This window comes from Semicossyphus pulcher, unplaced genomic scaffold (assembly GCF_022749685.1).
Source record: "Semicossyphus pulcher isolate SPU_LCO1_2020_fin unplaced genomic scaffold, fSemPul1.0.p SCAF_11, whole genome shotgun sequence".
Lineage (NCBI taxonomy): Eukaryota > Metazoa > Chordata > Actinopteri > Labriformes > Labridae > Semicossyphus > Semicossyphus pulcher.
The window spans coordinates 12,811,376-12,825,254 of NW_027211615.1; the positions used below are offsets into that span (position 1 = coordinate 12,811,376).

General features: G+C 48.5%; 1 protein-coding gene across 3 annotated transcripts in view; it reads right to left on the reverse strand.

The window, feature by feature from the left end:
* The window catches only part of nhsl1b (NHS-like 1b), a 112,112-nt gene that overhangs the window by 4,718 nt on the left and 93,515 nt on the right, over window positions 1–13,879 (reverse strand). For 2 of the 3 annotated variants that reach the window (XM_069657178.1, XM_069657179.1), the window contains exons 3-7: window positions 13,386–13,513; window positions 10,606–10,810; window positions 6,782–6,913; window positions 1,785–5,060; window positions 616–748 (exon numbers count right to left, since the gene is read on the reverse strand). In XM_069657178.1, coding sequence (XP_069513279.1) covers window positions 616–748; window positions 1,785–5,060; window positions 6,782–6,913; window positions 10,606–10,810; window positions 13,386–13,513 — 3,874 coding nt within the window. The remainder of the gene's footprint in view (window positions 1–615; window positions 749–1,784; window positions 5,061–6,781; window positions 6,914–10,605; window positions 10,811–13,385; window positions 13,514–13,879) is intronic. The other variant, XM_069657180.1, reaches the window with a different exon arrangement.

Below are 13,879 nucleotides of genomic sequence, written 5' to 3' on the forward strand. Positions count from 1 at the left end.
AGAGAGAGAGAGGGAAGAGAAATCTCTCCGGTGGCCTCTAACCTAGATTAGGACCGGAGGGTGTCGAGTTGTTTAATAATGGATGAAGCAGCCGCCTTTCTTCTCCCGCTGAGAATGAGCAACGCTAATGTGACTACACTGACACAGATGACTCGAGAAACATTTGACGACTGACTCATTTTCTTTCCTGAATTAGGAGCTAAAAAAGACGCTCTCTCCCGGGCTGGCAGACTCCAGAGATCTTCTATTTGACAGATGTCGTTGCTCGAGACGGGACAGCGCTGAGGTAAAGTTATGACTGAGAGGTTGAGGGCAGGAAGAGGAAGAGGAGGAGGGGGATGGAGATGGAAGAGGGAAATTATGGGTTGAAGGATGGAAGGGGGGGGAAGGAGTAGGGGGTGATACATTGTGGTTTACGAGGGGATAAGATGTAGACGCTGACGGAGAGAGAGGGGGAAGAGAAAAACAAACAAGACTGAATAAGAGAGTACGAGAGGGGAAGAAGCTCAGTGGGATGAATTATACATGGAGAGTTGGAGGAAGAGTTGGAGTAATAGTAGATGAAGGAGTGACATGAGGCGTAAAGGAGAGAGAGAGAGAGATGCATCATGGTACCTGTGAATGGCGGCAAAGAGGTCCTCATGGGTTCGGGCCCGCGAGGGAGTCGGGGTCACCATGTTCCCCTTCGGGGCCCCGTTTGCTGACGGGGCCGGAGACGATTCAGCCGTGCTGGAGTCGAACACGTCACCTGAGAAACGAACACACACACAGTTACAAGAGAGTACAGGGACGCACTTCTGATTTACACACACACACATCCTGTCGCATTAACCTGTCTGTCTATAAAAGCTGAAGTTGTTCGCAGGAGGAACCGGACTGTCTTCTTACATTCTCTTATTGTCTCTGGATTTCTTCTCCTCTCTTTTCTCCTCCTCCTCCTCCTCTCATCCTCCGCGCTCACGTCTGCGCTCCGACTGCCTGAGCCGCTGCAGGCAGTCTCACTTTACGCGCTCCCCATCCTCCCCTTCATCCCCTTACCAGATCCGCCCCCCCTCCCTCCCCGCATCTGATACGATGCAGCCCCTCCCCCTCCTCTCCCGCCAACCACGAAAAAAGCATCTCCCCTGGGACGCTTGCCCCCTCCCTTACCTTTGAGAGAGAGAGAGAGAAGAGGGAGCGGGACAGAGAGAGAGATGGAGAGAGAGAGAGAGGGGGGGGGTTCTGACTGAGGATGAGAGATTAGCAGTAAATAAGAGGAAGAGGCAAAAAGGATATTTGGAAAATAAGGATGGATGGTGGAGAGGAGGCGAGGAGACAGTGGAGGCTGAGGTGTGTGAAAGAGGGAGGAGGTGGGGTGGGAGAAAAAGAGCAATGCGGGAAAAAGGAAGGGACAGTACACAAGAGATCTCTGCATATGAAATATAGAAGGATGGGTAGAAGAGAGAGTGAGAGGGGAAGAATACAAGAGGCTGCAGCAGTGCTGTCTCAGTGATAAGCTGCGTCTCCTTCGCTATTTTCACAGTTTTCAAACCTCTTAAAGCTCGTGGTTTCAAGTTTGGATCCTTCGCTTCGGAGGGGCAGAATCAATTTCACAGCTGCCGGAGGAGCTGGCCGCACACCAACAGGCAGCCGCATCACCACTAACCATACAGGATTATGGTAATGGGCTTAACTAATAAATAAATTGAGGTTTTGACTGACACCATCTAAAATCTGTGTTCTCACTGCACTTTGCTTCACTTGAATAAGGTCGATGTATTAAAATAAAAGTTAGGCAGACTCACCGTTGTCATCCTCCTTGGAGCTGACGGATCCAGTCGTGCTGCTTGTTCCATCTCCTTCATCCTCCTCCTCCTCTTCCTCGTCCTCTTCATGATCATCTCCGTTGGTGCACAGCTCTTGGTCAAGACTTGTCTCCCGGATTTGGGACTCGTCCTGTCTCGCTGTGGAAGTTTCCTCCTCATCTTCCTCCTCTTGCTCACTTTTAACCTCCTTCTCCTCTTCCTTCTTAAGTCTTCGCAGCCCGTCTACTTGGTCTTCTGCGGGTGACAGGCTGGTTGTGTCCTCTGGCCGAGATGGAGCCTGCTCGTTGATTGGTTGGGGGCTGAATGGAGGGAGGAAAGAGATTTTGGGTTTCTTGGAGACAGCTGGGGGCTTCTGTTTGACAGGAGAGCTGTGGGAGCTCTCTGGAGGACTGAGCAGTGATTCCCGCTCTTCAACGTTTCTCATTCCGTTTGAGAGAATGTAACTCTGATCCTCAGCTTTTCCGTTTATGACAGCACTGTCTGATGTGTAGTCTGTGATACTGAAGTCGAAAGACAAATCTTCTAAGAGCTTTGTAACGGGCGAGGGTGAGGAGTTACGGGACTCTTCCTCATGGGAGCAGTTTGACAGCACTAACATGGTGGGATGCTCCAAGGAGAAAGACTTCTCCTGGGTCTGAGGCTTTAGACCCTGAAGGAGGTCCATCCCCGTTTCCTGAGCTCTGGTGCGCTCTGATTTGCCGTTAATCTCCTCCTCGGGGCGTCTAACGGAGCGGAGCTGAACGCTCTGCAGGGCGAACGGGGTGATGAGGGGCTTAGGCGACTTTGTGGGGCTGCTGGAAGGAGCTGGTTTAGGAGAATCCTTCGCTGCCTTCACAAAAGATTTGGAGGAGGAAGGTGGGACAAAAGCAGGCAGTGGAGGAGGTGGAGGTGGCCCCATGGAGGGGACAGGAGGGGGAGGTGGAGGGGGAGGACTTAAGCTCCCATTGAAGGATGAACTTGGCTGGATTAGCATATCAGGGGATGGAGGAGGAGGGAATTCTGGGGAGATGGAGCAGGCAGGGGGCGGCCTCAGAGTCGGACCCTGTGGAGTGGATTGTGGAGGAGTGCCCGCATTGGAACTTGGCGGTAGAGGGGGAGGGAAGGGTGGAGGTGGGCTGAGAGGAGTGTTGGGAGCTGAGGAGGAGGAGAGGGGCAAGGGTGGAGGAGGTGGAGGAGGAGGTCCAGAGCTTTTAAGTGAGTCAGAGGTGTTGGAGGACAGGGAGGTGGAAGAGGAGGACATGGACACAGAGGAGAGGAGGGATGACTTCCTCTCGGGCACTTTGGGCTTCGGCCGGCCGCCCGAGGGAGACATGGACCTGACGATGGAGGGCACTGGAGTCCCAGCTGTGGGGGTGTTGGACTGACTCGAGTATCCGCTGGATGGGGAGGTCAGTCTGTGCACTCTGTCCGGAGAGGAGGTGGACATTTTGGGCTTCACTGCCACCCCTCCCTCCTGACCTGGAGCTCCAGGAGCCTGGCTGCTGCTGTGAATCTCACCTCCGTTCTGTAGATCTGCATGAGCCCCGTTAGACATGTTATCTGCAGCGTGTGCTGGAGGTGTCTGTGCCCTCTGGTCTCCATGGTTACGAGGGTAGTCCATGTAGTAGCCCCAGGAATCGGCGTAGTCCGAGCGCAGGCTGCTGGTCTCGCTTTGAGCCGGCGTCACGTGGCACAGCGAGTACACATTGGACACGCCTCCACAGTTGGCGTTAACTCCTAGCGATGCTGCGGAGCTCCCGGCGCTGATGCTACTCTGACTGCGCGGCCGTAGCACCCAGGGGTCGTCGTAATCGCTGCTGGGGCTGTGAGAGGGCGAAGAAGGCGAAGCCCCCTTTCCTTTCCCTCCTCTCAGGCCCATTTGAAGGCTCTGTTGTAAGCTAGCAATCAGCGTCTCATTCAGCATGGCTCCATTGGGCTCGTTAACGCCGCTGATAGCGCTAACGCCTCCGAGCGGCTTCTTCCCACCAGGTTTACGCCTCAGAGAGTCTGTACGAGCCGGGGGCAGCGGAGGCTTCTTGGACTTGCGGAGGGAGATGCTTCTGGACAGAGAGCGATCGCTGTACAGGCTCCCAGAGTCCTCCTGATTGGCCATCTCGCGGCACTCGTACATGCTGTGCCTGGTGGCGCGTCCAGCTGCTGCACCGTGCCCGCTGCCATGGCTGCGAGAGCGCAGGCCCGAGTCCATGTGCATGGAGGTGTAATATCCATCATTGTCTTGGGAATAGATGGAGCTGGAGTCGGTGGTGGTCCTGGAGGAGAGGTCCAGGCTGCTGTACAGCTGGTTAATCGGAGTGGAGCAGCTGGAGGTGAGAGCACGGTGTGGAACCACCACGTTTTCTGGCGTGTCGTAGATCCACTGCTCCTCCGGCAGACAGGATGGCGGCGTGGGAGCCAAGGTGCTGTGGCTGTGTATGCTGCTGTCCGAGTGCCCAGACTCGCTAGCAGGAGCTGCGACTACCAGACGACCATCCTGCGGTGCGTGAGTGGGCGTAGAAGTGGCCAGGGCAGGGCAGGTGGAGCTGTGGGTGAAGGCTGCCGGACTGGCAATAAGGGGGTCGGTGTTGGAAGCCAGACTGAGCGGCCGAGCTGAGGGGTAACGTGAAGATGGGGATCCGGAGGTGTTCAGGGTCATGACTTCGGTGGAGCAAGACAGGGTGGCATTAGGGATGACTGAGGTCGAGTAGGATGCATGAGGGGAGACTACACATGCCGGACCTCCACCCCAATCACTGGCCTGCGTCCCCCTCACCTCCTGAGACTTGGGCCGGGGCAGGGTGCCTGTCCTCGGGGCGTTCCTCATGTGCACCACCGTGTCGTCAACCTGAAGCCTCCCAATCTGCCTCTGAGGCGTAATCTGCTCCTCTGATTTTATCGGGGTGCTGCTGTAGATGGGATCAGCGCTGAGGGACACTCTGGCACCCTGCCGGGGCAGACTGTGGAAGCGGGAAGGATCTCCGTTGAACTGATTTTGCAGCATTAAAATCCCGGAGCTGTCGCTACTCGAGATGGAGATGCTTCCTGTTGAGGAGGAAGCGGAGATGCCGGCCATCTGGGCAGCGATTCCCTGTCCTCTCTGAGCCCGGATTCTTCTCATGGATGGAGGAACAACCTTAATTTCTTCTGTCTGGCAGCTGGAGTCTCTCGTCTGTGAACGTCGGAGCGTTGAGTTGACGCTGCCAGCTCTGCCCAAGGTGGAGTACTGTCCCGGGATGAACATGGAATGTGGCCGGAGCTCTCCGCCGTGTCCTTTTGCTGCTGTTAAAGGAAGGAAAGACAATTACAAATCTATGATTGATCAAAACGTCTCGTTTTCTCTGCTTCTCATTCCTCTCTACGCCACAATGCTGGACCGTCAAATAAACTGCGGTGACAGGGAGGCTAATTAATTAGATTTGCTTTAACCCTGTTACATACGGTAATAACTTCTGGTTTTCATTAAGGAGGAAAGGATATGGGGGAAGACAGAGACTCTGCTTCCCCTCCTTTTCTGGCTCTGGCTCAGGCTGATAGAAAAGCTAATAGTCCGCCGGGTCCAGGACAGACAGCTGGTAAAGTACGAGGCAGCCAGCAAACACATACATGCACAAGAACACATACAGAGACACAGGTGGACCTATATACAGTGTTTACAATGTCATGCACTGGACATACAGGACAGCACATACAGAAACTGCAGAGACATAATGACAAGGACACACAGAAAGGCAGATACGACAAAGACACACACTGAACATACCGGCTTGTAAACAAACAATCTGGAGAATGAATTGTAAAACACGAGAGGATGTCTAGTGTGTCTCCCATCTGTGGTGGCTCCCCTGTTGATGCTCGTATCCCAAAACACACACACTCGTGCGTCCTTTCTTCCCTCTCGCTCTCTCTCTCTAAACCACACATACACTCTCTTCCTCCTTTGCTAAAAGCCGGAGTGACAGCTTGGCTGCTGCTGCTGCTGCGATAGATTAAGCTGCAGGTCTACTTCGCAGTGCAAGGAGAGGGAGGGATGAGGCACTGGGACAATTACCCCGACCCAGTAATCATGACATTCAGAGGCTGTCGTCAGCTGGGCACTAACCAGACTTTAAAGCTCTTTTCCCATCAGCCTGGGTGATCTTATCGCACAGAGGGACGACGTTCTCCCTAAAGACTGCAGCCGTCCTACAGCTCAGAGACATGTAAATAAACATCAGCCATGCGGTGCCGTCTGCACAACATAGTGTCGGCTTACTAAGCTTAGCGCTCGCTAAACATCAAGCTAATAAAAGGCGACATCTGAAGCTGTAATTTAACCTTCATCTAAAGGTTTGAGGATCATATGTTCTGAACATGATGGGGCACAAAAAAAGAGGGTTATTAGGCGGGACCCTGACACACATGTGACACATGCTAAGACTATCATATGGCACCAGGATTAGAGCACAGACACACAGTTCACAGAAAAAGGACTAAAGGAAGTTGACCCCGTAGGATTATGGCACAATATGCATTAAAGAACAGCAAACCCTGCTCTTAACTCATCCTACGTGACATGATTTTCTAACGGACACATGAGATGCTCAGAGGGCAAAAGTTTCTAAAGGACAGAAACAAAAGTGCAAAATTAAAACCACCAAACTACAGAAAATGATTTCGTAACTGCTTCTTGGCTGTGGGTGCAGTTCAACAGGGTGGAGGAGAGCAAATGAGGACACTTGTACGTAGAAGTGAAAGAGGGACAGACTGAACAGCTGCTTGGCCTTGATCCAACACTGTGGACGTGCATATGTGATTTTCTCCCTTTAAAATGACTTACTGAGAACAATACCACAGGGGGGATGTGGTTCCAGCTCAGTGTGAACAGTTATTCCTCATTAAAGCATGAATTAGTCAGGGTGAGGTTATAGAAAGTTATGGAAGAAGCAGGGATGCTTGTCCAGAGTGTTGGTACAGGTCTGTGGACAGCAGAGGGCATCATATTGCCCCGCAGTGATCCATACCTAGCTCCAGGTTGATGTTGTCAGGCAGCCCTGATATAGTCTTTCTGCGTTTGACCTTCTTGGGCCGGCGGGACACGGTGTCAGTGTTAATGAGGGAGCGCCGGATGCTCGCCTGTCGGTCAAACACTGCCCCTGGTAGCCGGGAGGGCGAGAGCAAGGCAGGCGGACACACAGGCAAACAGCAGTCGGTTAGTCAGGAGGAACAAACTCAACAACATGCAGAAGTTTTGTTTTTTAGCATGCAGCATAAGCGGGAAACTTAAAGGGTCAGTGCAACCAAATGAAATAAAAAGAGCGTTTTATATTGGAGATAATTCTGTCTTCTATGTTTTTTGGTGCCAACCTAATACAATGTAGGAGAAACTTTTAGATGCTCACAGCATGTTCAGATTTTATCTGTAATATCTCTTGAGAGTAAGCGTGTTTTCTCAATCGTTTTATCTAACTAAGTTGAGATCTCAAAAAAACGACCAGAAATAACTCGTTATCACAGGAAAACCGAGTGAATATAATGTATGGATGCATGCTGCTTGGGGCTTCCGTATTTTACAGGTAAGAAAGATTAATAAAAAAAGAAGGAAAATATCCAAACTTGGACAAATACAGCTTATGTTATCTGTATTTCATTAAACCAATAGAGGAAAGTGAGAAAATGTTATTCTTTTATTTGCGACCTGACCCTTTAACATTTTCATCCATCAGCCAAAGTGTCAAATTACTTTCACTCTTTTACGAGCCAAGCTGAATCATCAGAGCAGAACTAATTCAAAAACAGGCTGGCAAAGAAAAGTTTACTTTTTTGGCTCATGGTTTTAAAGTTTCCCACCCTGAATATAAATAACTGAGGTGTACATAAGCATTCATGTAAGACATGTGAGATGTAGACAACATGCTCTTATCACAGAAACACACACATGCATGCACAGGAGAGATATGAGGTGAAGCACGCACATGCACACACACACACACACACACACACACACACACACACACACACACACACACACACACACACACACACACACCAGGTATGCCTTTTTTCTGCTGTTACTGATAACCAATCGTTCCTGCTTCTTATGTCCAATATAATAAGATCACGTTTTCACCGTCCACACCAGCGACAACATTTTGTCACAGTATTGTTAAAGGAGCAGTTCTCCCCTGTAAAAAGCTGCTGTCAGTCAAAGCTGGTGTTCTCTGTAATCGATAGAAGCAATAATATTTGAAATTGGCGCCACAGCTGTGGAGAAAGTTGTACAAACAGCTTGTGGTTTCGGCCATTCTACATTCCTTCAACACCCAGCATGCATTGCGCCCCTCCCTCTGAAAGGAACGACCCAGCAAGAGACGCTGGAGTGAAATAAAACTGTTCACTGCAGGCGATGGCTCAGAGCGGTGCAGAATCTGAATCTAAAAAATCTTCAGGTCTGCAGTCTACATTTCAAACCTGACGATTTTGAACGAGACAGGAGGGCGTCCTAGACTGAGGATGTGCAGTTAAGCAAGCTCTCTGGCCTAGTCTGGTGGAGAATTTCCAGGGCCCACTGGAGAAGCGGATAGCGTCCTCCAAAGGCACAGAGCAACATTGCATTTTTTCCTACAATAAAGGCGTTAGCTCCCCACAATAGCATGCTAGCACTGAGGTTGAAAATCGGTGAACTGGCCCTTTAACACTGAAGTCAAAACACGTTCTGTAAGATAAATTATCTGATGGTTCAATTTCTTATTCACTCAAGTATCTTACCTGATGGTGTATGCAGGATTGAAGTTATAAAAAAGGTGCATATTGGAAAACATGTAAGCCAATATATTACACATAATAACTTTGATTTCTGCCTTCTTTCTTTCCACAATCTCAACATCTCTCTCACTCTATGTCCACTCTCCCTCAGGGAATAGCAGTATCCAAGAAGGAACTGCTCCTCTTTCTGATGTTTGGCTAGCTGGTGAAAGCCCGCAGCCGTTAGGGAAATAGAAATTGATATGAGGGCAGATAGTGTCTATCACGTTGTCCTCAAAGTGACAGACATGGAGGGGGATCAGGGACTCTTTCTTTGTGTGTGTGTGTGTGTGTGTGTGTGTTTTAACTCTGTGCTTCTGAGTAATCTAAAGCGACAGGAGATGAAGTCTGCAGTGATTGGTGTGGAGTGGGACCACATTAAGCACTCATTAGTGCCAAAGGATGATGGGATTGAAGTTATATTAGCTGGGACAACAGCACAATTCATACTGAACTACGATTTTGAGTCTTTGTTCTGTTGTTCATCAGTTATTTACTCTTCATGTGGGTTTCCAGACAAGCTACACTGTTAAATATTAATCATCTGAACTGCCAGAATGATACGTTACATCTTTATATGTGTGTGTGGCTTCTGTGTGGCAGGAAGCGCCGAAGTATGTGACACGCTAACAAGGGAATTGCGTCGACACGTTCTGCTGTGTACCAGTGTTCATCTGTCACGCGCCCTGTGATCCGACATAAAGCGAGGGAAAAAAGCCTTGACCCCTCGGATAAGCTGTCAAACGATGTTCACACACAAACGCCCGCTCACACACGCAGAAAGGAAGGTGAAGGTCAGTCTGCAGGCAGCATGAAGGAAGAGGGGGAATATACACAGAGGTGCAGGAGGGGAGGCACACATCCATGACTGACACACAGTGTTTCCCCTCAGTGGATGAATGGATACAGTAATTGATTAGTCTGTATCCACTCAGCCAAAGAGAGTTGATTAAAAGGAACAGTCTGACATTTTGCTTGTTGGGATCATTTCCTTTTGTTGTTTAAGAGTTAATAAGGCAGTTTTTTAATTAGCCAGGTTAGCAGTACGGCTTTAGTAGTGGCATGATGGTACACCATGTGTTCAAACCTAAATATCTCAACAAGTTTGGGTTGGATTTTCATGACATTTGATCCACACATTCATGTGTCCTGTAGTGTGAATCTAGCGCCACCATAAGGTCAAATAGTTAATCTGTCAAATACTTTGACCTGCAGTAAAATTACATTCTCATCAGCCCGAGCTGTGCTTTGTGTTTAGCAATTATTAGCATGCTAACACACTAAATTAAAGGAGCAGTTCGCCCCTGGAAAAAGCCGCTGTCAGTCAAAGCTGGTGTTCTCTGTAATCGATAGCTCGTGGTTTCACCCATTCTACATTCCTACAACACCCAGAATGCATTGCGCCCCTCCCTCTGAAAGGAAAGGCCCATGCTGGAGTGAAATACTACTTTTTCTTTCGCTGCAGGCAATGGCTCAGAGCGGTACAGAATCTCAAAAATCTTCCAGTCTGCAGTCTACATTTCAAACCTGACAATGTAAAACACGTCATCTGGTGGAGAATTTCCAGGGCCCATTAGAGAAGCGGATAGCGTCCTCCAAAGGCACAGAGCAAAACTCCCTATAATAGCTTGATTGGACTGAGGTTGAAAATCAGCGAACTGGCCCTTTAAATTAACTTAGTTAATATTTGAATTGTGGAAAGCCACTAGCATGGCTGTCTAACTTTGTCTCTTTGCTTCGCTAGCTATCTGCTCGGGTTAAGGATTTGACCTATCATATTGAGCTTAAAATTAGCAGTCAAGCTAATTCCAAAAATGTCAGAAGATTCCTTAAAGACAAACAAAACAAACTCTGTGATTGGTTGAAAGAGGTTGATGTTACAAAAAAGACACCAGGGATGAATGAGACCAGATCAAACTCAAGCTACTTGTTGCTCTCTAGTATGGAACTAGACGATCAGGACATTTGTTCACACTACCAAACACTGATGAGGATTTGTTGCTACTCGCTAATGGTGGACAAAATGACTGCTAAGAGGTCATACCTGTGACGTTGATGGCGACTATGTCTGTGGGCACGGCCTTGGCTGTCTGCCTCATCTTCTCCTCCGGGGTGGGGAGGTGCGCGGCCTTGTTCCATACCACCTGTCCGTCAACAACAGACCCCTCCCCTCCTTCGCTCCCTCCCAGCGGGGTCTGGGGCCTCATGGAGAGCTGTGATTTGTCGTCTTCTGCTGATGAAGCTGTGGACTGGATGACAAAACAGGAAGCATGGGTTAGCAAGACGTGAGAGTCAGAGAGCTAAGAGAAACAAAGAGTAACAGTGACGGGAAAATGAGAAGAGACAGGAGGAGGAAAGACGGGGGAAGAGAGCGACAGAGGGGAGATAAATGAAACACAACGTGATGTGATGAAAGGTAACTGAAAACAAACATTGAGTCATAATAAATCAGGGTGTCGAGGCAAAATGTCACGTTAATAGAAGAAAATGTGAATGGAAATAGAATAGCATAGAACTTAATTGCCCAAAACTATAACTGACTGATTGCACACGCTGTATTGACAGGCACAAACAGACTCAATATATTGCACTGCTGTGCCCTTTAGAGGCTCGTGCTGCTGTAAACATGTTTCACGATCAATCAAAGCCAAATGGAAACACTGACTCGCACAGACACACACACACACACAAACAAACATCGGCAGAGCAGTCGGAGATAGAGAGAGAGAGAGCAGCGGCGCAGAGGAAGAGAGAGAGAATCACTCATGCATTAAACTGTGTTCACACACTAACAGCTCTCCATCCTCAAGGAGAGTTTACTGCAGAGGAGCAACAGACAACAGCGTTTAAGTGCAGCATCCAGGCTTGAAATGGAGCTGTGAGCCATCGGAAAAAAGAGGAATATCAAGTTGGCTGAATGTTCAAGTCGATGGCTGTCTGACAGTTTGAAATCAGAGTAAACACAGGATGGATTCAAACATCAAATCGGCAGATAAAGTTGGATAATAGTTCTTTCTAAAAAAACAAACTCACATGGATGGATGGATAAATTGGGTAAGACACAAAAGGAGGAGAAGAGGGCAGGATGTACAGAAAGCAGCTCGTCAATAGTTTGTTGGCCAGCATGGCTTGTTATATAGCCGTGTTTCTCCTTTTGAGGCTGCTGTCAGCAAAAGTTAGGCTCACTAAAGTACGGACAACAGGAAGTGATGGAGAAGAGATGGGAAGGAAGGCAGAGAGGAAGAAGGGATTGGCCCGGGTTAAAGAGATGGATGGTTAGCCGGCAGAGAGATAAGAAGGGATAGGAGAGGACTGTTTAGAAAGGCGGCTGCGTGTTACACAGGTTAAAGGTCAAGGGAGACGGGCTTGCAGAGAGAAAGGAGACCCTGATAATAACAGTGAAAGATGTTCCAAGCCTCACATAGTGTGTGAGGAATAAAAAGAAGGAGAGGACAGGAGGACTATCTGGCTGTCACAACATTTCACACTAATGGTCTGCGACCTAAAAGAGCAATCCATAATAGCTTTTGTCTGTGTCTTTTTCTGTCTCTTTTTATTTATTATCCTCCTTTTAAATTACACTTCTGTGATATTAGACAAACAGTAGCCCACCATGTGTAGAGGAAACACAAGTATAATACGGAAACAACAAGAGCCAGTGTGTTTATTAACACAATATAATAAGCTCTGCCTTAAAGGGCCAGTTCACTGATTTTCAACCTCAGTGCTATCATGCTATTATGGGGAGCTAATGCTATTACGGTAGCAATTTGGCTCTGTGCCTTTGGAGGACGCTATCCACTTCTCCAATGGGCCCTGGAAAACCTCTGTCAGACTACGTAAAATGTGTCATCTGGTGGAGGCCAGGGAGCTCGCTAAACTACACTTCCTCAATCTAGGACGCCCGCCTCCGATGTCATGTCTCGTTCAAAATCGTCAGGTTTGAAATGTAGACTGCAGACCTGAAGATTTTTAGACAATCCACCAGTATATTCGCGTCATATTTTGGATTCTGTACCGCTCTGAGCCATCGCCTGCAGCGAAAACGGTAGTATTTCACTGCAGCGTCTCTCGCTGGGCCATTCCCTTCAGAGGGAGGGGCGCAATGCATGCTGGGGGTTGTAGGAATGTAGAATGGGCAAAACACAAGCTCTTTGTACATGATCTCCACGGCTATGGCACCAATTTCAAATATTATTGCTTCTATCGATTACAGAGAACACCAGCTTTGACTGACAGTGGCTTTTTCCAGAGACAAATTGCTCCTTAAAAAACCTATGATAGGTCAGAGATACATGAGACAATCTAATCAGAGTTCAACTTCAATTTAACTCTGTTTATTAGAGGGGAATACTGGCAGTGAACAAATCAAAGTGTTAGCTTAATGCTGGTTCTTTATGTACTATTAACTAATTTATGTTTTCAGTTAGCACAATGGAAACTAGAGGGAAGAACTTACTAGCAACACTCTCTTTTATTAATGATCTAGACCTCTGACTACGCGTTTATGGTGATTTAAAAATCTACCATATAACAGTTTAAGAAGTAGAGCAGAAAATAAATTTGGAGCAAGAGAAAGATGTAACTTGTGTAAAACTTAGACTGAGTTTAGACTTAGTAAAACATGCATTTTCATGTCTGACCACTAGAGGGCAGTCACACACTGTTTAAACCACTGGAGGTGGGCTGCCACACTGCTGAATCAGTACCAGACTAGTGAAACACACTTCCCCCCAAACAGATTCTGCACTTGTGAGTCCACATAATGTTCCGCCTGCTACACTGGGTCCGGAGTGTGTGTATTTCTTTGCATTGTGTGTGTACCTTTTTATCATTCTCATCCTCCTCCTCGTCCTGCAGGCTGCTGTTGGACTGAGCGGGGTCAGAGAACATGGGACCCTGAGAGTAGTACTGTGAGCTGCGGAAACCATCTTTCCTCAACTTGTCACATTCTGCGGGAAACACACAGAGACAAAGAAACACGTTACATATTGAGAGGGAAAAAAATGTTTGGATTGTACAGATCTTTGTCAGTGTGCCAGTCACGTGACCGTCGTCCCTGTTGGACGCTGCCAAGCGCTGCTCACACCTCCCCTCGTCGCCACCTGCTGTGACTGGGCTGTGATGTACGTGTGTACGCCAGTGTGAGATAAGAGGAGAGTGTACACATGGATGTGTGCGTCGCCAAAGGAGGGGGTATCAGTTTCGTTCTGTCACACACAGATGGCAGAACTGTCCCTCTTCTCCAACCCCCCCGCTTCTCTCGCAGGGGGCATTTAGCACATCCTCTCTGTTTTTTCCTCTTCAAATATCCACTG